Here is a 22289-nt window from a genome sequence, read left to right as displayed (position 1 = left end):
ATGGGTACAGATAAGAGCTGGAAATACAGGGGATTCAGGACAGATAAACCCCTCAGGACCAATTATGAGATAGTGATACCAGGAGGGGAAGGGAAAGGTTAGGGGAGAAAAGGGGAACCAATCACAATGATCTACATATAACCCCCTCCCAGGGGGACGGACAACAGAAAAGTGAGTGAAGGGAGACATCGGTCATTGTAAGACATTACCTTGTACTGGATGCCTGTCCCTCACTGTTTTCTCCTTTCTGGACTCTGCCCATACTCAACTTTCTCCTTTTCCTGTTTTTCATGAATTTTCTTTTCTTTCCTCTCTCTTATTTTTTTCTCTGCTTCCTTTTTGTCTTCTTTCTTTTTCTGATATTTATCTTGTTTCTCCTTCCTTTCTTTTTCTTTCTTTTTATCTTTCTCCCTTTTCCTACCCACTTTCACTCTTTCACTTAATCACTGCCCTCAAGCGAGGGACTCATAGTGACCCTATAGGACAGGCTAGGACTGCCCCTGTGAGTTTTTGAGATTTTAAATTAAGCTGTAATCCCTACTCTAGTCTCATCGTACTCTCAATGAGTGGCTGGTGGTTTCAAACTGCTGACCTTGCAGATTTCAGTGCAATGCATAACCACTGCACCACCAGGGCTCCTCTTCCCTACCTAGTTTTCTTTATTGCCATCTTTATTTCTTTTTTTCCCTCCCTTATTTTTATTTTCCTTTCTTTTTCTCCTTTTTAGTTATTAAATTATTGTTTCTCCTAGACCAAAATAGAATACTCCACCCAACAACACAATATATAGTCTTCTCCAGCGCACATAGTACTCATTCTAGACTAGATCATATGGTAGGCCATAAGACAATCCTCAACAATTTTTTTTTAAACTGAGATTTTACAACCCATCTTCTGAGATTACAATGCTATAAAACTGGAAATCAACAATAAAAAGAATAGAAACATAGTACAAACACCTGGAGATGGATCAACATACTACTTAAAAATTACTGGGTAATAAATCAAATAAAAGATAAAATTCAGAAATTTGAAACAAATGATAATTACAACACAGAATACCAGAACCTTTGAAACACAGAAAAAGCAGTTATCAGAAAGTAATTTATAGCAACCAATGCACACATGAAAAAAGAGGAGAGATCCAAAATCAACACCCAACACAACACTTCCAAAAACTAGACCAAAGGCAATAACATAAACCCTCCAACAACAGAAGAAAAGAAAGGCTAAAAATCAGACCATAAATAAATCAACCAGTAAAACAATGGAAAAATCAACAAGCCAAGAAGCTGGTTTTTAAAATGGATGAACAAAATTGACAAATCACTGGCAAACACATAGGAAAAGAATGAGAAGATACAAATACCTAGAACTAGAGATAAAAGGGTGACAGTACAACAGATTCAAATGAACCAGAAAGAATAATAACACAGTATTATGAAAGATGTTGGATAATCTAGAAGAAATGGGCAAATCCATGAACTACATTGTCTACACAAACTAATGCAGACGGATGTGGAAAACCCGAACAGACCTTTAACAAAAGAAGAAATAGATGGTCATCGAGAAGCTTCCAACCAAGAAAAGACCAGGACCAGCAGGCTTAACAGGGTAATTCTACTAAGTATTCAGGGAAGACCTGTCACTAATTCTACACAGACTATTCCAGAATATAGAAAGGGACAGCATACTCCCAAACTCTTTCTGTGAAGCCAGCCTAACTGTGATTCCAAAATCAGGCAAAGACCCCATAAAGACAGAAAAATACAGACCAATATCTCTCATGAACACACGTGAAAAAATTCTCAACAAAATTCTGGCCAATAGAATCCAACAAAATATAAAAAATATGTTAAATAATTCAAAAATAATAAATAACTCATCATGACCAAGTAGGATTCATATCCGGAATGCAAGGATGGTTCAACATAAAAAAAAAAAAAATCCATGCAATCCACCGCATCAAAAGACTTCATCAAGGGAAAGGTATCAGATCTTAAATTGTGAACATGCCATCCGTAGAAGATTGTGGAAGACAGTGGGAGCCCAAAATCCATTCGGAGAGCACCTAGTCAGATTAAGCCTCTGACAGATTCTCTCTGGCCACAGTCAAGAGATGTGAACAGGCTTACTATCAAATCCTATATATAGAAAACCCCAAAGATTCACTTAAAAATTGCTGGAACTAATTGAAAAATTTGGAATGTAGCAGGCTATAAGATAAACATATAACCTGATGGGGTCTGATCAAGTGCAACATAGCAGAGCGAAAGTATTGAGAGTCAAATGAAGGTCGAACATGATAGTGGGACAAGAGGAAGGTATCAGGCATCAAAGAACAAAAAATCAAATCATGGTGAATGAGGGGGAGTGCAGATTGGGGACCCAAGACCCATCTGTAGGCAATTGGACATCCCCTTACAGAAGGGTCGCGGGGAGGAGAAAAGCCAGTCAGCATGCAATGTAGCAACAACGAACCATACAACTTTCCTCTAGTTCCTAAATGCTTCCTGTCTCCCCCCCCCCACTATCATGATCCCAATTCTACCTTACAAATCTGGCTAGACCAGAGGATGGACACTGGTACATATAGGAACTGGAAACACAGGGAATCCAGGACAGATGATCCCTTCACGACCAGTGCTGAGAGTGGCGATACTGGGAGGGTGGGGTGGAAAGGGGGAACTGATTACAAGAATCTACATATAACCTCCTCCCTGGGTGATGGACAACAGAAAAGTGGGTGAAGGGAGATGGTGGAGAGTGTAAGATATGAAAATAAGAATAATTTTTAATTTATCAAGAGTTCATGAGGGTGGAAGGGTGGGAGAGGGAGGAAATAAAAGAGGAGCTGATACCAAGGGATCAAGTAGAAAGAAAATGTTTTGAAAAGGCAATATATGTACAAATGTGCTTGATACAATGGGTATATGGATTGTTATAAGAGCTGTAAGAGCCCCCAATAAAATGATCTATTAAAAGTTTTAAAAATTACAAGTGCTAACAGGAGTCATGCTGGCCAGAGCTGATGCTGTCAATGTTGGGGGTGTGGGCCCATTATACTATTTTATGATACTAGTCTCCATATCTTTCCCTGGATCTGAAACCCTCCGCAATAAACAGAAGAAACGAAAGGGAGAAAAGCAAAGAAGGAAGAAGTGGGGAAAGGAAATCAAACTGGATCCTTGAAAACCCTGTTTTGAGCAATTGTATCCATCTACACCTCAGTTTGGTGGCCAACAGGACTCTGTAGTCATTTGAACGGTACTCATGACTTTACTACGTCGTGTGGAGCTGGGGGATGGTCTGTCTCTTGCACCTGTGGGAATGACTGCCGTAGCTCCCTACCATGGTTGACCCACAACCTGCCACCCTTACCTTCTGTAGCAGGAGCACAATGATGGGGATGAGGCGGGCCCGGCTCTGCTCCAGCGTGACCAAGGTGTGCGGCGAGCGGATGAACAGCTTGTTGTGGCCAAAGGCCACATCCGCCTGCAGTCCATGTTGCTCTAAGAGGGCACTTACAGCTGCCCTGTCTGAGCCCAGCAGGTGGTTGGGCCAAGTGTATTCACAGGTCATCTTGTACCTGTCACGGCGAGAATAAGGGGCAGTGAGGAGGATGGCATGGAAACTTCTGTTTGCACGTGTCTCTGGCAAACGTCACGAACGTCTGCATCAGCAGCCATGCTATACCAGCTTTGCTGAAGTCTGAGAAGTGCTCTGTGAGGGACCCTGGGGCCTACTCCGCAGAGTCCAGGAGGAACATGCCCTGGAGCTAAGAGAAGGACGTGGGGCTGCCATACATTCAGTGAATTGAGTAGGTGTGCGTGGTGACAGAGGGCAGGGGAGGGTTATAGTACCTGAGCAGGAATCGGGGGTAGGGCTGGCGGAACGCAAAGCCAGCCCTGCGGACCCTCACGTTCTCCAGGAGCCCAAGGTATGCCACTTGATGCTGGCAGTGGTCCTCATCCAGCTTCCCAGGCACCTTGTCCTCATTGGGCTTGATGCAACGCACATAGAAAGGCTCCTGTAGGACACAGGGGCCCAGAGAACTTGACACAAGTCCCAGGGAAGAATGTCCAGATCCCAGATTGTGCTCTGTCCTGACCCCACCACAGCCCCGGTGGGGTAGAGTGAGAGTTAAGTTCCCAGCTGGAGACTGCAAGGCCAGGAACTCAGGCAACCCCCTGCTGTCCAATGCCATACTGCCACCTATAAAGTCTAGAGCAGGCATCCTCAAACTACAGCTCGCGGGCCCCCCGGGGCCCGCCGAGGACATTTGTCCGGCCCGCTGGGTGTTATTGCCCCATTTGTTTTTTTACTTCAAAATAAGATATGTGCAGTGTGCATAGGAATTTGTTCATAGTTTTTTTTTTTAACTATAGTCCGGTCCTCCAACGGGTCTGAGGGACAGTGAACTGGCCCCCTGTTTAAAAAGTTTGAGGACCCCTGGTCTAGAGGAAGCTCACCATGGGGAGGAGGGGAGCCAAGTTCAAGCATAGAAAGGCATGGGTGGGAGACAGTAATTAGTTGGCAGTAGGACTGAGTTTAAGAAGGGACTTGAGGGGAAAGAGATATCATGAAAAGAAGAAGGCCACTAGAGGTGTGGTCAGTAAGCAAGAGGGGCCATGAACAGGGTGAATGGGTAGCATCTCCTGCCTTACCCTTTGCCTCACAGAGAGGTCCAAGGGACCAGCACAATTGTCTGTCTGTTGTCTTCCTCAGGTCTACCGTAAGGCACCACCACCAATGCCACCCAGCTCTGGCTTTGGGCATGAAACTCCCAAAGACATTCAAGCCAGTTTCCTGTCCCTGGTGGTTCTGGGCAGGTGGTGGGTGGAGACAAAGCAACTTAGAGCAGGATCTCCTTTAGCCTTCCCCCACCCAAGAGCCACGGGGGGCCAGAAAAGACCAGGGTTCCAGACGCCAGCTCTGCTTGCTCCTCTTTACAAGGTGAATGACGTGGAGCCCAGTCCAGCCCTGGGCATGGGCATCTGAATGTACCCCAGAATGCAGGTGGTACATGACAAACCAGTCAACGATTCAGACTACCCCGAGGCCCTGGGAGCTGCAGGGAGAAGGAGCTGGGGCAAGGCTGGGTGTCCATACCTTGGAGGCCAGGTTTTCCACCAGGGCTACCATGGAGTTCTTGAAGAGTGTACCAGCTGTCAAGGGGCGCTTGGTCACCTCTGTGATGTCCTGCTGTCCATCTGGCCACATGGCCCGCAGGGTGGGGTCTGTGCTACAGACACAGGCTGTTTGCCAGCTCCTCCAGGGGAGTAGCCATTTCCCCCACCCCCGCTATTCACGTGCTGCACAGCCATGAGCCCTGGGCTCATCTCTCCACCCACAAAAGGGTGCAGCCAGATCCCGTAGTCCTAGGAGGGCCCCGTGAATCCGTGACACCTCTCCATCAAGGCACCCACACTCACCTACTGTACAGCAGTCGTTTGAAGTCCTGGAGGAGAAAATCTCGATTCTTGTCGATGAAGCCCTCCACAGAATACCTGCAGGGGCCACGGGCAGTGAGGAAAGGGGAGAAGAGGTGAGCAGCCTGACACAGGCACCATGGGCAGGGGGAGAGAGGAGCTGGGCTAGGATCGACTAAGGGCACTGACCCATCTCCCTCCAACCCTGCCTCTCCTTCGCCTAGGTTGGTCTCTCTTCCTCTCTGATGCCAACCGTTGTCTCTCTTGACACCTCTACCCCTGCCCCTCGGGCCCTGCTCTCCTTTCTCCCTCTCAGGCCTGCCTTCTCTGTGAAAACGGACAGCTCCTCTCTCCTGGGAGATGAGTAAGCATGTAAGTGTTAGCCTCTGGAGCCAGATGTCCTGGCGTTGAATTCTAGCTCTTCCATTTCCATATTACCTCTGACAAGTTACTTAACCTTTCTGGGCTCCAAGATAGTACATCACATGCTCAAAATAGCACCTATGGAGTCTCAATACATATCATTGCCTGCAATGATTACCAGGAACTCCTGGGTCATTCATTGCCTATTAATGGGAAAGTTAATTTGTTCTGTAAACTTTGACCTAAATCATAATAAAATGTTGTATGTTTTGTAGTCCATAATCTTCAGGAATCTGAGGAAAATATGCTAGATATCATTTCTAAAAGCCACTGGGGTGGGGGGAGGTGGAGGTGAGAGGGAGAAAACAATTTGTCTTTTAACCCCCTGCCCTTGGAGTAGCTCTGCCCTCACACAGTGGGGGCTCAGGGGCTGAGCTGGGGTCGGGAGGCCTTACGTGACGTTCCCTGCATAGTGCTTGATTTGGAAGTCTCGGCCAAACTCCATGCTCTTCTCCATAGGGCAGAGCTGTGGGGACAGGCCCGGAGTTAAGCACAGAAGGGGTGCAGAGAGGGTGGGGGGGGACAGTCCCAGGAGGCTGCTGTTGTGGGGGGCAAGCACCTGGCGACTGGTATAGTGTGGGTGATGCCGATGGTGAGCGTCGAGGGTCTGCAGGAAGATCCGGTCAGTGATGGTGCCCGCAGAACTGCAGGCTTCGTCCAGCACGGCCAGGATGCCCCGGCGGGGCTGTTCCACCAGCTCCACAATGGCCAGGTTGTTGAAGTAGGTGATCTGAGGGCCGTGAGGCAAGCAGGGCAGGGCCTCAGGGAAGCCGGCCTCTCTCCATCCAGCCTCCCTGTCAGTCTACGCCAGCTGCCCGAGTCCGTTGTGTGCCCTGGCATAGTGCTCACGTTCTGCCCGGCCAGCAAGGCTTCCTACTGTCCTGCTGTAAACACATCCTCCTCCTTCCTCAGCACAGCCTGGCCCTGGATCTGTCCCTGCTTTATTGTGATGTGAGTGGTGCCCTCAACCCTCCCGACGGAGAGCACGCAGACCCCCGTGTCTGTGTCCCCGTGCGTGGTGGGTAGCCGGTGCCCCCGCGTACTCACGCTCTGCCAAGTGATGCCTTCACGCTGGTACTCCTCCTGCTCCTGCTTCAGGACCAGCTGGATGAACAGCTGCTGGAGCTTCTCGTTGCAGTAGTTGATGCAGAACTGCTCAAAGCTGGGGTGAGGAAGCACGTTCAGAGTTGCTCCATTCGGGCCGGCAGTGGGCTTTGACTGCTCCCAGGATTGCTCCCCCAGACATTTCCAGGCAACTTTCCAAGGGATCTGGTGCCGTGACACTCCCCCACCCCCTCCCGCTCCCATTGGGCCTTCTCCTGCCTCCAGGCCCTGCTCGGGAGTGGATTTGAATGGCTATGGCCGCAGTGGGCCTGAAATGTAGCCCTTCTAAGCATTATGCAGCCCCAACTACCATGGAAAGCAGAAACAGGGTGGCATTAATGGGTGGCACTGCAGAGCCAGGCTTTGAAGAAGTGGCGGCTCTGGGCCTAAGGACCCACTGGGAAAAAAATGCCAGACCCCCTTTGGCCAGTTTTCAGCCAAACTCCCCTGGGACCGACTGGGACAGAAGGGGAGGTTTGGAAGCCAGGAGGATTCAGGGTTAGAGGTGGGATGTGTTTGACTGGGCCACCTGTTGACAGGAAACACCTCGAAGCCATAGATGTCTAGTACGCCAATCACTGTGTCCTTGCCATCACGTCGAGGGTCCCGACCTTGTGCTTCCATGACACTGTTAATCTTGTTCACAATCCACTCAAACAGCCGCTGGTAAATTGCCTGGGGGAGGAGAAAGATGCGGGTGAGGCTGCCGCTTGCTTCTCTGGCCGCGCCCTTCTGGGAAGGCCTTGGAAGTGCCCCGCCTACCTTCTTCCCCCAGGTACCTTGGCACAGGCGTCCCGGGCATAGCAAGCCTCAGCCGTGGAGTGGCCCTTCTCGATGAGATCCCTGCCTCCCGAGGCCACTGTGCGAGCCAGCAGGGAGCGGAGCACCAGTTCCCGGGGTGTGGCTGTCAGTTTAGCCACATGGTCCACCAGCACCTCCTCTGCTACCCTTAGGGTCCCCTTCTCTGGCCCCTCCTCCATCATCTCCACAAACTCAATGTTTCCCTGGTAATGGGGGCGGGGAAGCATAAACAGAATAGAGGTCAATGAAACCTGCATCCCTTTGGGTGGAAGAGGAAGAGAAAGCAGGGGTGGAGGGTGGGGTGAGCGGGGGGTGGAGTCCTGGCTTCGATTCAGACTAGAGTGATCAGTTTGTCCCGACCAATCACAGGTGCAGTGAGCTCACAAGGCCAAAAAGGTGACATCGATTTCCCTCAGTCGCTACAGGAAGTCTGTCTCAGGGAGAACTGGACCTCAGAGAAGCCAAACCCCACTTTGAGAAGTCATAGCATCTATGGACAGAACTCTGACCATCTCCTGGCTGCACCTGCACCCTACAGTTAGATATGAACAAACATGTGTAGGCCTGGCCTAGTCAAGTTCGAGGGTGGGGGTGGTGGGTGGGCAGAGGCCATGCTTAAGAACTGGCCTCAAGGGAGCTTCCAGCAGAAGCAACTGAGCACACAAGGGAAAGAGAACTGACAACCCCTCTGGGGATCGATCCCAGGCCAGTCCCTTCCCCCCTCTCGGGGGCTCTTAGCCAGGACTCTGAGGTAGGGAGTGGCCATTCTTTGGCTTTTTGATGCTCACCAAGTGCAGTATGGCAGCTAGGATGCAGTAAACAGATGCCACCTCCTTGGGACTGAAGCCAATCACCTTCATAGCTTGGGTCACTTCCTGGTGACTCCTCTCATCACTATCCAAGGCCTGAGGGAAAAAAGATTTCCCCCTCCGAGACCATGCAGAGCCATGTCTGCAGCAACCAGTGCTGTGCTCTGCCCAGTATCCTCCCAGCGTGCCCCGTGTGCCCCGTGTCCTTCACCCAGGACCACATTACGTGCTGTTCCCTCCACCACAGTGCTGGTCTGAGCCCAGGGCACCAGCACACATACACTGAGCCTGGGTCCATGCCGGGGCCCCGAGCCCTGGGCGTGTGCCTGCGTCCCCACTCACGTTGAGTCCTGCTCCCTGGCGGGTAAAGTTGTATAGAGCGGGGTTTCTCTGCAAGTGCAGCTCTTGCAGTAATTCTTCTTTACTCCCCCGCAACAGCTAAAGGAAGGGAAGACCCTGAGTTAGCCCCCCAGTCCCTAGCAGCCCTCACACGTACAGCTCAGCCCACTCACACTTCCGTTAGGACCACAGGTTCTCAGTGTCGGCTGCACAAGGAGGGCTCTCCCTGAGGGCAGCCAGGAGTGTGGAGAGTTTGAATAAGGGGCGTGGGGGTGATGTGATGTTTGGGTGTTTCCTCTTTGGGGCGACATGTGACTGGAGGCGGAATCCAAGCAGTTGTCTAGGGATGAGGTCACCTGGACTGGTAGCTAACAATACACCCCTTGCCTAAATGTCTTGGAAAATTCTGCATGTATGTGTATGTATAGATCCAAAGGTGCAGTGAAAGCATTCTTGGAACAACTGGGGACATTGAAACATGCACTGGATATTAGATATTGGATAAAATTATGATTTTTTGGTTACTTTTCTTCAATGTGATCCTGAGAGTCTGTTTATGAAGGAGAAAGATCTTATCTTCAGAGCTCAGCACTGAAGTGTTGGGTGTTGCGCTTAGAATGTTTGTAACGGCCCAGCCGTTCAACAGTGACAACGACGAAGGAAATTCACAGAAACTGCTAAAGCAACTACGGTCAGCGTCACAGCGGGATGGATGGAGAGGAGACATGGGTGCGGATTGCCCTGAGTCTTCCCATGTACAATTTGTCATAGTATAAACATGATCTGTCGAGTTTTTTAATATAGCAGTCTTCCACTCCAGAACCCTGGACTCTCATGATTTCTGCCCCTCTCACCTGGTGCTCCTGCCCTACCCTTATCTGCCTACCCGCCAGAGTGGTCCTTTTAAGCATAACTCAGACCGAATCTTCCTCTGCTTGCCTTAAAGTGTTCAGAATGTCCTGTATAGCGCGGGCCTTCAGTGGTTCCTCGGTGACTCCTGCATTTGGCTCCAAATCGCTGTGCTCAGGGATCTCCTATCCCGCCACCCCTCCCCCTCCCCACCACTGCACCAACCCCACTGCTGCTGTCCTTCTCCACTGGCTGCTTTCTGCAGCGCTTTTTTTTTTTTAATCAATTTATTGGGGCTCATATAATTCATCACAATACATAGATCAATTGTGTAAAGCACATCTATACATTTGTTGCCCTCATTATTCCCAAAATTCGCTTGCCTCTTGGGTTCCCAGAATCCGCTAATTTTCCTTCCCCCCCTTCCCTTCCTCCTCCCCTCTCCCCCATGCACCCTTAATATTTTATAAATTATTATTGTATCTTATATTACACTGTCCGGCGTCTCCCTTCGCCCACCCTTCTGCTGCCCATCCCCCAGAGAGGAGGTTATATGTAGCTCCCTGTGATCCATTCCCCCTTTCTTCATCCCCTTTCCCTCCTGGTATCGCCACTGTCACCCCTGGTCCTGAGAGGTTCATCTGTCCTAGATTCCCTGCGTTTCCAATTCCCATCTGTACCGCTGTGCATCATCTGGTCTAACCAGGTCTGCAAGGCAAAATTGGGGTCCTGGTACTTGGGGGGAGGAAGCGTTTAAGAACTAGAGGAAGGTTGTGGGTTTCATTATTGCTATACTGTACCCTAAGTGACTCATCTCCCCACTACCCCTCTGCAAGGTATGTCCAGTTGTCTAGAGATGGGCATTGGGTCTCCACCACGCACCACCCTCATTGACGAGGATATGATTCCCCCGCCCCCACACCTTTGGTGTTTAAAGCCTGGTCCCTTTGGCCCTTCATGATCACACATGTTGGTGTGCTGCTTCCATGTGCTGCAGCACTTTTAAAACCTTTTTTGTAAGCCTTATCTGCAGCTTGCCCACTCTTCTGCTGCTGGAACTATGACAGGGCCATGGGCGGTTGGTTGTCTCTAATGGGTTCTCACTGGGTTGCATAACCCCAGGGCCAGGAATGAACTAATGTTGGTGGGACAGTACTGCAGGGCAAAGTTCACAGGCAGGTCGTACCTCCACACACTCTGCACACACACACACACACCTCCCCACCCCCTGGGACCCGGCAGCATCTCCACCTCCCTTACCGCCCCTCACCTGATAGAAAGAGTGGAAATTCCTCTCGCCCACATGCTGCTTGAGGACCCGGGACTATAGAAAGAAGAAGAGTTGGAATCTGTGTCTTGAGAGGCCATCCATTGGAACCCCTTTCACTGAGTGGCCCTTAGTTGCCGTGTAGCACAAGGGGATCAGATCCCCGACTCCAGACCTCTCTGACTTTGAGGCCCAGAGAAGGAAGCAGGCTGGGTCTGGTGGTAGAGATGGGCAGGCCCTCCAGTCTCCTATGGAGACAGACACTACCTAGTACCTCCCAGCCCCTAGTTGGCTCTCTCAGTGCCAGTGAATGGCACACACATCAGGGTCCCTTTCTCCAGGCGGGGGGACTTGGGACACAGGGCTTCCTCAGTCCACCTGCCCAGGGTCTTCAATAGCTGGCCCCACCTTCTCCAACAGGTAGCTGTGGATGTGACCCCCAATGGGGTCTCCTTTAAAGTTGAAATTGATGTCCATGTATTTGCCGAAGCGACTGGAGTTATGGTTTCGACTGGTGCGAGCGTTGCCAAAGGCCTCCAGCACGCAGGTGGAATTGAGCAGGATATCCTTGACCCTTTGTGGGGACAGAAGGGGACTATGTTGCCATGACAGTGGGTACAGGGGCTATACTCTTAAAGTCCTCCTTTCAGGGGAACAGTGGTATCTCTAGACCATTGTCCCTCCCTTTGAAATCTTCCCACGAAAACCGTAAAGTCTTAGGGTTAGTGAGAGTCACAGGGCCTGAGTTTGTACCCCAGCATGGTTCCTTTGCCCACCTCACGTTTAGATGCTCAACAGTTGAGCTTTACGGGCAGATACTGGGCAGCTTGGGCTGAGAGACTGTTGGCAATGAGCTTTGTCCATTAGTGGTGCTCCAAAGATGCTGGCTCTTTTTGTCCCCTCCTTATCCTGATCTCCTCCCCTTTTCCAGACCTCGGCTGCACCTGTCTGTCAGCAGCTGGACCACTCGCCATGACTTCCATTTGCAGAGGCTTAGCAGTCCCCAGGACATTGATGCAATCTTACCTCACCTCACCCCCCTGTCCCCGCCAAACAGGAAGAGATTGAGGCTCCTGCCCAACACAGGAAACTGCTTTTGCAAGGTCCCTCAGCTGGGTGTGGCAGGGAAACCCTGCCCCAGCCCAAGTGATTTTTTACCCAGCATCCTCCAGCTGTCATGACCAGGCGGCTTGTGACCAAACACCCTCTCCAGTGCTTTTGGTCTGCCAGGGTCACTCCCACTGCCCTGCAAAGCCTCCTTCCTGCTGTTTCTCCACTCTCCTCCTCCATCTTTCTCATCTGCACCCTTTGTCTCCCGCTGCCCCTCTCTTGCAGTCTGGGGTGGCCTCTTGTAGGTTTCATCCCCCCTCAGTTGCCATCCAGCCGTGTCTTGTCTCTGGCATTTTCTTAAGAGCCATCGCCATTGGCCTTATGTTAAGGAGGGATCCTTGGTAAGTGGGGTCCAAGCCCTGGTTTATTGTTCCTGTCTTAGGTTACAGGTCTACCTACTCACACGGTGCAAGTCACCCACGGCTTGTTCCCGCCCCCCTCTTCCTTACCTCTCCACTTCAGCCCTCTGGCTTGGATTGGTGACAGCTGCGATGTACTGCATGATGTGCTTGCTAGCTTCTGTCTTCCCTGCCCCACTCTCCCCTGCCAGCACACGGGTGGGAATAGATAAACCGGTGAGGATGCTCCCACCAGGCTGGGCCCATTAGCTGATGTTCCTCGGATCAGCTTCCTTCCCCACCCGTTAGCACTCTAGGACTGACATTACACATCCTCCCACTCCCACCCCTGCCCCAACATCTACAGAGAAGGATGCTGCGCTGGAGAAAGCTATGGACTGGGATCACGGCTGTCTGACCTGAGATGACGATGCAGGTGTCCCTCGATCGGCGCTTCATGGCTTTGTAGGCGGCATTGGCCACAGCGTAGAGGTGGGGTGGCCGTTCATAGAGCTCACGGCCCTGGTACAGGGCGATGGCCTCAGGCCCATACAGTGGCAGCTTCTTGTAGGGGTTCACGGACACTAGTACTTCACCAATGTAGGTATAGATTCGGGCCTTCTCAAACCTAGGGACAGAACAGGGTCAGGTTTCAGCACTCACAGGACTGCTGCTTGTCCACAGCCCCATCCTAAGTCTAGGTCCCAGAGCATTTGGCCTGTGTGCCATGCCCCACGGCATCAGGACCGTGGTCATGAGTAGGGAGACGGACATGCAGGGGAGCAGGGCATTAGGTGAGAAGGGTGTAAGGGGAGCCCAGAAAAACCTTCTTGATGAACTGAATAGAGGTCCCAGAGCAGACAAGAATCTTGAGCACCTATCTTATAAAAGGAGGAACCACCCAGACACAGGAACTGGCTTAAGTGACAGACAGAAGTGGAGCCGGTGGTCAGTTTTAGTCTGACTCTCCCAAGGTAGACACAGGAAGACCGAGGGGTGATGGGTGGTGATCAGCCTAGTGTCCCAAGGAGAAAGGACAGGGGAGGTGTGTGTATGTGGAGAGAGAGGATACCTCAAGCTGTGTCCTGTCTTGAAGGTCGAGAGGCTGAGGGAAGTCTAGGCTACTCCTACCCAGCCAACAACAACAACAACAACAACAACAACAACTAGGGATAGGGCCGAGAGAGAGGACCAGACAAAGGCTCTCAGTCCTCTTGCACATGCTCAGGCTCCCATGACAACACAAACCCTTCTCAAACTTCCCACTTCTTCTCTTCCTAAACCAGGGCCTTGTCAAGTGCCTGTGTCAGGTCTGTCTGCAGCTCTCTTTCAGAACCCTTGCTGCGCTAACGGAGACACGTGAACTCTCTCTGGTACCGGGCCCACCCCCTTAGCCCTCGCCCTCCACAGGCCTTTCTATATGCCTCGCCTCAACAGCAAGAGACCTGGTGTTCACAGGCAGCATTATTTTGTAAGCTAGTTGGCATGAGAATTAGATGACATCAGGTATACAAAGTCCTTAATGCTGTGCCTGGCACCAAACCAAAGTTCTGTCTCTCTCTCCCGCCCCCACCCCCCACCCCACCCTGTGGCCCAGCCTTGCTCAGGCTTTTGTGGACACACTGCCTCACCTTCCCTTCCTCTTCCCCCATGTGGCATCCTAGTCATCCTCCCATACCCACCCAAGACATCACTTCTAGGAACTGCTTGCTGGCTCCCTCCTCTACCCCGACATTAGGTGCCCTCCTCGGGAGCAGAAACCTCAACCCATTGCCCCACTCCAAAAATGAAGCTCTCAGGACAGGGATGGGAAGGGCAGAGGCAAGAGCCAGCTGGAGGAGATCAGTGATCTTTGGGGCAGTGGAAGAAGCTAAAGTTAGCTATACTGGAACCAGGGGCCTGTGGCAGAACCCAGTCTAGCCCCAACTAACTGTGGTAAGGGCAGTTGCTCTCCGTGATTTGTACATACTGTCCCCTCTGCCTGCCTCACAGTTCCCTTAGGAAATCCCTGTGCATGAACTTGAGCTATCTGGTCCAGTCTGAGTGCCCTGGAGGGGTGTGGCCACTGCTTCCCCCTCTCTCCTACAGAGGATACCCAGGAAGCCTCCCTCGACCGCTGGACCCTGCGCCCAGGACAAAGGAGCGAGGAAGCCACCCCAGGCTGGGTCTACCTGAGCTTCAGGTTTGCCATGAAGTCTTCCATGGTCACTTGGTCCAAAAGCACAAAGTCAGGCTTGCCATACTCAGGGCCATCCTCGGCTTCCATTCTGCCACCGGGAGCAGCCAAGCCAGGTTGTCCTGCTCTTTCCGGACCCAAGTGGTGGCAAGGGCTCAGTCTGGCGATGATCCCGTACCCTCATTCAGTGCCTCCCAGCAGGGTGTGAAACAGGAAGTGGGTGCTGGCCCTCTGCAGAGGGGATGCCCGCCCACTTCTCGCTCCTTCCCCCACAAGAGGTGCTCTGACCCCTGCTTCCTGGTTCCTGCCTGAGACAGGGTGTGCCTAACGGTTTAAGCCTGTGTACATGTCAAGACTGAGGAGCCGGATGCCGGGGTGCTCCCCACATGGTCTTCTGCCTGCTCTGTAAGTTCCTGCCCGAGAGGTTTCTCTGATGCCACCCTGTCCCGCCCGAGCAGCAGATGAGACTCAAACCCTGGCAGCCCATGAAAATCATCCACAGGAGCATTGTGCCGTGTCTTGTGGTAGTGGCGGCTACAACGCTGTGTGCCAACACACACGGACTAGACGGCACACCAGGGGGATGATGCCGTCTGTAAATCACACCTTCGATTTAAAAGAAGTAAATGAAAGAAAACAAATGCTTCCCTCAGCTTTGATTGATTTGGGGTGATGCTGTAGAGGCCATCCCTGGGATGCAAATGATAAAAGTGGTTACATGTCCAACCTTGTGAAGGGAGTCTGTGCTGTAAGTCCACCATACTGCATTTTCCCACGTGAGTGACCTGAGTGTCCCTCTGGCATCAGGCCGTCCAGACTGCAGGGGGGGGCGGAGCTTATTAGGATCGTGTTTTCCCAAAGCCTAAGTCAGGGATCAAGTCCGTGTTCTCTGGGTGCCTGTTACCACTCCTTATTGATTCACCTGTCCCTTAGACCTGCTCCATCACCAGGCACCAGGCGGGGTGTGAGGTACTCTCACCTGCCTATCTCATGTTCATGCTCACGGTTCGCAGAGGCATGTCCTCTTAACTCTCGTTTTGCGAATGAAGTTGCTGAGGCTCTGGGGCCATGGAAAGCGCCCAAGCTATCCGCTCCAGGCTGCCCACCTAGAAAGGGCAGGGCTGCCTGCAGATTTGAGCGCTGAGCCTCTCCACCCCTCTCACCATGGGGCAGGCTCTTCCCTTCCTCCCTCAGTGGAGATTTTGGTCTCCCTCATGGCATTTATCGTACCGTGACCTTTAAATCAACCCACTTTTAAAACGTATCTTTGAAAAATCATTGAGCTCTTTTCCAGGGCATCGCGGGAGGCGATTGGCTGCTTCACCATGAAGCTGAACATCTCCTTCCCAGCCACCGATGTGGACGATGGCCACAGAGTCCACACCTTTTGTGAGAAGCAAATGGCCACAGAACTTGCCCGGAGGCACTGGGCGATGAATGGAAGGGCTATGCAGCTCGCCATCCGTGGTGGCAACGCCAAGCAGTTTCCCAGGAAGCAAGATGCCTTGACCCACGGCTGCTGCTAAGTGAGGGGCACTCCTGTTACAGACCAAAGAGAACCGAGGAGAGGAAGTGCAAATCCCTTGGCATCGTGGATGCCAATCTGAGCGTTCACAACTTGGTTATTGTAAAAAAGGGGGGAGAGGGGAGAAAGATATCTCAGGACTGACACAACTGTGCCTTGTCACCTGGGCCCCCAAGAGCGAGCAGAATCCTTAAACTCTCCAATCTCCCTGGAGATGATGATGTCCACTAGTATGTTGTCAGAAAGTCCCAGAACAAGGAAGGTAAGAAACCCAGGACCAAAGTGCCTGAGTCACCATCTCATGACTCCACGTGTCCTGTGCACAAGCACCCAGCAGCGAATCTCCCAGAAGGAACCGCACCAGCCACCAAATGTGCCAAGCTTTGGGCTAAGAGAACGAGGAGACCAAAGAAAAACGCCAGGCACATATTGCCAAGCGACAGAGGCTTTCCTCTCGGAGAGCTTACCTCTGAGTCTGAGCCCAGTCAGAAATAGAACAGGTTTCTAAGAGCCTCGACTAAATAAGCTGAAATATTTTAAAAATAATAATTAAGAAGCAAGTCAAGGTTATATTTCCCTTAAATACTTGAAAACACATGCCCGCTAACATTGTAAAACGCATATCGAAGTGTCCACTGACATCTCATTGAGCATAATGATAAAAGAAAATGATCAATGATAAAAAAAAACAAACACACAAGCACCAGCGTCCCTCAGATCAGGCATGGGGGAACAGCGCTCTGGTCTTAGGTCAGGGGGTCTTCTAGGGCAGATTCAGGTCAAGTTTCATCCTTCAAAGGGAACCAGGCACACAACCCCACCCCGCTCACTCCCACCTCTGGGAGGGGCTTTTGGAGGGTTTTCCAAACCAAGGCTCAATGGCTGGGGACTCTTAGGCTGGACCTTGCTCCAGGTTCCCATCCTTTGTGCATGCTTCCACTTCGCCAAGGGAAGAAAGCAGGACAAAGCCCCCCAAGGTGCATAGGAACACTCCCATGGAATGGGCCTGACTGTGCTTGCATATAACTTTATGGAAACAGGCCGAAATTTCAAATTATCCACATGTTAGAGAGTATTCTTTCATTTCAGCCACTTCAATCGTCAGACCCATTCTTGGTTCAGATTTTAGTATAAGTTGGCTTTGATTTACTTGGTATGGCTCTTCCCGTTCCAGTCTTTGTAACTTCCAACAAATTATTCGGTAGATTCATGCAAATAGAGTGGGTGGAACTCTAAAGTAGAAACTTGGCCAGTGCTGCTAACCTGCTGCTGCAACTAAAATGAGTCATCTCAGAACAGGAACAGAAAGCTCACTGCCATCAAGAGAGCAGAATGGGCCCTTTGGACCAAGATCCCTGTGCATTGAACTTGCTCCGAGGAGCAGCAGCACAGCAGCAGCAGCAGCAGCAGCAGCAGCATCAGCAGCAGCAGCAGCACCAAGAACATGAGACCATTTAGAAGTGGCTTGCGTGAAGGATGGGGTGACACCAAGCACTTATTTGGAGGGAGCTAGGTTTGCCAACTCATAGAGCTACAATTGAGCACCTTTTGGCTGAGGTTTATAACAGACTAAGTTATGGTATAGTGACCTTTAGGCATTCATCTGTAGCACTGAGAACTTGTCATATTGTCCAAGCTGGACAGGGGCGAAGGGACCACATGGTCGAGACGCCAAGGACCAGAGAGAGGCAGGCCATTGGGCATGGTTGAGAAGAGGCATTCCTGACTGAAAAACTGCATCCTGAGCATTTCTGATCCTGAATTGTAACTTGTTAGCTTTTCTACTAAATCTCATTGTCTGTGAGTTTTGTGTGGCCACAGCAATGAATGATCAAACCCAGCAGAGAAGTAGGGAGTGCTGTGGGCAGGAGGGGTGTTAATCAGACTTGGTAAAGAGGGCTGGAAGGTGGAGGCGTGTCTGTTCGCCATCATAGGAATAAGTCTTGAGCTGATGTTGAGTTTGAGTTTCCTTCCACTTTGGGAAGTCATATACCATCCTCATGCCATTTTTATACATACAACTTCAGATTTCTTATAGCTAAAAAACCATACAAACAAAGATACGTATCGGGCAAAGTCTAGGAAGGTTCCAAATGCATAGTCCTAAGGGACACACTACCCTCCTGAGAGAACACACTCAACCAATAAGCCCTCTGAGTCTCTGGGTTCGGCATTTTTGTTAACCAGTCCTGCAATAGGTTAAATCATGCCTTATGAGGCTAGTTGATTTCTACCTCCTAGAGGAGTTTGTTTTTTTTCCCCCTTCAGGTTTAACCAGCCTCCCCTGGCTTGTCAGCAAAAATCTGGAAGTCCAAGATAAAGTTACCTCAATGATTCCAAGTGTTATTTCTCTGAGTTAAAGACAAAGACCACCTATTTAGGAGTAAAATTGGGCCCTACACCACACACATTCATTCAATAAGGAAAGAAAAGTGTCTTCAATAAATGGTCCTGGGACAACTGAATTTCCACATGGAAAAATATGTAGCTGCACCCATATTTCACATTATACACAAAGTTTAACTCAAAAATAGATCAAAACCTATACAATTATTAGACCAAAACATAGGGGTAAAACTTTGAGACCTAATTTTCAACCACAGATTCTTGATGTGGCACCAAAAGAATGAATAAAAAAAGACAAAATAAAGTGGACTTAATTGAAATTCTTTTAATCTTATACAACTAAGGACCTTAATAAGAAAGTCAAGAAACAACCTACAGAACGAGAGAAAATATTTGGGAATCATGGGTGGAGGGGGTGGGGGTTAGGAGCTTCAAAAAGTTCATGGAAAAATTCCATAACCTTTCCATTCCATTTTTCCGTGAAATCTTTGAAGGCTCCTTATTTACATGGGTTTGACATTATGTAGAACAGCGTTCCCTTAAGTGAGTGATAACTACTCCTTGGGGGGGCTCTGGGTGCTGCACAAGCAGGTACCTACACTTTATCCTGGATTGTGGGCTATAGTATTAAAGTTTTTGATTGCCAGGAGAGCGCTAAGTAATTTTTTTTTTTTTCTGAAAAGGGGACAGTAAGCCACATAAGTTTGGAAAACTATGATCTAAAATACATATAAGGTCATAAGTCAGAATCAATTTGATGGCAGTAAGTTTGGTTTTTTGACTTAGAAAATATAAAAAATACCTACAACTTAGTAACAAAATCAAACTTGAGTAAATATTTCTTTAAAGATACACAAATGCCAGTAAGTACATGAAGATAATGACTAATGTTATTTGTCATTTATGGAAATGCAAATCAAAACCACAGATACCAACTAACACCCACTATGATGGTTCTAGTATCAGACAAGACGCAACTTAACCAGAACCCTCATGCATTGCTGATGAGATTGTAAAATAGTGCAGCAGCTGTGGAAAGTTTGGGCAGTTCCTTAAAAATTACCTTATGACTTAGAAATTTCACCCCCAAGAATATGACTGAAAGTCTAAAAAGGAGAGCTTCAATAGGTCCTTATGTACCGTGTTCATCACAATGGCCAAAAGATAGAAGCAATCTTAAGTGTCCATCAACAGATGAAGAGTTATCAAAATGTGGTGATACATACAAACGAATATTTATACTGTCACCAAAACATCAGTGACATTTTAATACATGCTACCCACCCAAAACCCACTGTCAACATCCTGGGTAAACCTTGAAAACATTAAGAGCTATTAAAAGTAGACAAATCCAGATAAATGATGCCAGGGTCTGGGGAAAAAGGAGAAATAGTGAGTTACTGTTTATATATATAAAGTGATGAAAGTTTGGAAACAAATAGGGAGATGCTGCATAACATTGTGATTAATGCCACTGGATCGTGCACTTAAATGGTCATTTGTTGTTGTTAATAATGGTAGCTCCAATAAGATCCCCTGGAAACCTCGATCCATAGAATATATCAGGATATATATATGCTCCTGGTATAGCAGTGGCTTGTGAGGAGGTGCTGGTGAGGCTACCATGCACTCCCTTTATCTTCAGTGAGACAGTTTTAGGACAGTTCTTGTCTGTGGTATTCTAATGTGGTAGGAAGCTTCCTGTCCCACCCACTCAAGGTTGAGCTGCAGCTACAGCTGCTTCGCAGAAATCTCCTCAGCAACGGGATATGCACAGCTCAGGCTGCAGGTACCTGGCTCTATGTCCTCTTGCAAAACAAAAAATTAAAATAAAGCCTTGTATTGAGGGCTGGCACGGGTCTATAAATGAGTTAGCATGAACTCAAGCTTGGTGTGATGAGTGGAGCCTTTGTGCTTCCTCTTGGGCAGGAGTCTGACCTAGAGACATTCAATCATAGTTTCACAGATGTTAGCTTTACCCCATGTGTCATGTTTTTTGCTATGAGGAACAAGGTGCTTTCCATCCACTACGTTTGAATCGAAAATGGGTCATTACATCTACTTTATCATGATGAAAATATACACAGCACAAAACATGCCATTTTCAACAACTTCCACATGGACAAACCAGTAACATTCTTTTCTTCTGGGTGGTGGCCCCATTCTCACTATACTTTTCTAAGTACTTCTACAATTAGCATAGTGTCTCTAAGTATGAGAGGGCATCAGAGTTTGTTGAAAATTTGAATTAAAGGATAATGGAATTTTTCATTGAACTTTTTGAAGCTCCGTCGTAAAAGTTCCCCCTACTTCTCACCCATCAACTACAAAAAAGCTTTGATTTTTATATACTCACTTCTTAAAAGTAAAATCATATACTATTTGTGGTTCATTTTATCTTTAGTGGTCAAATCCATGTGGCCTAGTATGCTGGGACATTGCTTAACCACATCATATCAACATAAGCTACATGGGATATGATCATGGTCATGACCCATTGGTGGACAAGGACCATTACTGTATATTATATAATATTGTATATCACATGGTATTGTATATCACACAAGGACCAAGATTGTATAACACACACATTAAGGGTATTATATCCTAAATTTCTATTTTGATATAGTCACACCAGGTAACAATATAAGTGTTATTTGTTCCTGTGGATATGGGTCACAGTCAAGAGTTTGACTTACTGTGGTAGTTACATAATCTCCTGTCAACTTTTGGAGGGGTGGGGTGTAGCCTGTCAATCAGGTTGCAGTGTGATGACCTCATTTGGAGTGGTTAAGGAGATAGATAGCTCACTGGAGGACAGACACTCTGATTGTTGTGGGAAGCCATCCCAGCCATGCTGTCTAGCAAAGCTACAGCCTGGCGGAAAGAGCTTCTGCAGAGCAAAGCTTCCCAGGGAGGGATTCCAACATCCCTCAAATATTTGCTGTTGTTAAATCCATTCTTGAGAATTTTGTGCATTGTCATGTTTACCACACCTGGAGTGGATGTGAGGGCAGTCTTGAGAAGTAAGAATGAAACCAGATCTAAAACTTGCTACTATGTGACGGGGCTTTGGAGAGGCATTGGAGAGGCTTAGGCAGTGAGACATCTTTGGGAATTCTGAGGAGGATATGTGGGAATTGAGTGAGGAAGAAACCCCAAAGTTGAGGTCAGAGGAGAAAATGAAACCCACCTAAACCCCTGAATTCCATTCAGATTAGGTAGTGGGGCACTCTTTTGGCCTCCCTGATATAGAGGACCTTTTAGACTGCCTCCCCCAACTGCCTCCCCTTTACCTTGGACAGGGGCTTACATAGGAGAGAGAATGGTTAACATTAATAGAAAACATGTAAAGGGGAAACATTAAGTCTTTGGCAAAGAATCAGATTTGGCTTCCCATGGTGCCTCAGGAGTATAAAAAATAGAAGAGACATAGGTAGACAATGGAACAGCTACCATGGGAGAGTTTGTAAAGGAAAATATTTAGCTCTGAGAAGCATTTAACTCTGCTTGTAGATATTAGGCTTTGAAGTAGCGCACGAGGTAGTTTCATTATGTTGTTAGTCAACCAGGAAAGAAACATTGTGAGCAAAACATAGGGCGGTGAGTAGGATATGAGTCTAAGAAAATTTTCTGAACATCTCAATCAAGAATAGTATGTGACATATAAGACAAACAGTACAGGGGGAAAGAACCAGGAAGAGGACAGAAAGTGATAGAAAAAGTACAGACCTTATAATGGTCTTTTATCAGGTTTTAGTGGAACCAAT

General features: G+C 48.9%; 1 protein-coding gene across 1 annotated transcript in view; it reads right to left on the bottom strand.

The window, feature by feature from the left end:
- Positions 1-14756, bottom strand: part of MYO1G (myosin IG) — a 20110-nt gene extending 5354 nt beyond the window's left edge. The window contains exons 1-16 of the mRNA XM_004708060.2: positions 14644-14756; positions 12892-13100; positions 12584-12677; positions 11433-11598; positions 11028-11081; positions 8912-9007; positions 8549-8665; positions 7739-7963; positions 7489-7634; positions 6903-7017; positions 6415-6585; positions 6251-6321; positions 5436-5510; positions 5113-5245; positions 3864-4030; positions 3382-3589 (exon numbers count right to left, since the gene is read on the bottom strand). Of these exons, the coding sequence (XP_004708117.1) occupies positions 3382-3589; positions 3864-4030; positions 5113-5245; positions 5436-5510; positions 6251-6321; positions 6415-6585; positions 6903-7017; positions 7489-7634; positions 7739-7963; positions 8549-8665; positions 8912-9007; positions 11028-11081; positions 11433-11598; positions 12584-12677; positions 12892-13100; positions 14644-14738 (2142 nt within the window). The 5' untranslated portion in view covers positions 14739-14756. The remainder of the gene's footprint in view (positions 1-3381; positions 3590-3863; positions 4031-5112; positions 5246-5435; positions 5511-6250; positions 6322-6414; positions 6586-6902; positions 7018-7488; positions 7635-7738; positions 7964-8548; positions 8666-8911; positions 9008-11027; positions 11082-11432; positions 11599-12583; positions 12678-12891; positions 13101-14643) is intronic.
- Between the last annotated feature and the right edge of the window lie 7533 nt (positions 14757-22289).

The sequence above is a fragment of the Echinops telfairi genome, unplaced genomic scaffold (assembly GCF_000313985.2).
Source record: "Echinops telfairi isolate 266 unplaced genomic scaffold, ASM31398v2 ScPeMD7_7;HRSCAF=31, whole genome shotgun sequence".
In the NCBI taxonomy this organism is placed as follows: Eukaryota; Metazoa; Chordata; class Mammalia; order Afrosoricida; family Tenrecidae; genus Echinops; species Echinops telfairi.
The sequence above is the reverse complement of the archived record's forward strand: the minus strand, read 5'-3'. Positions and strand labels throughout refer to the sequence as shown.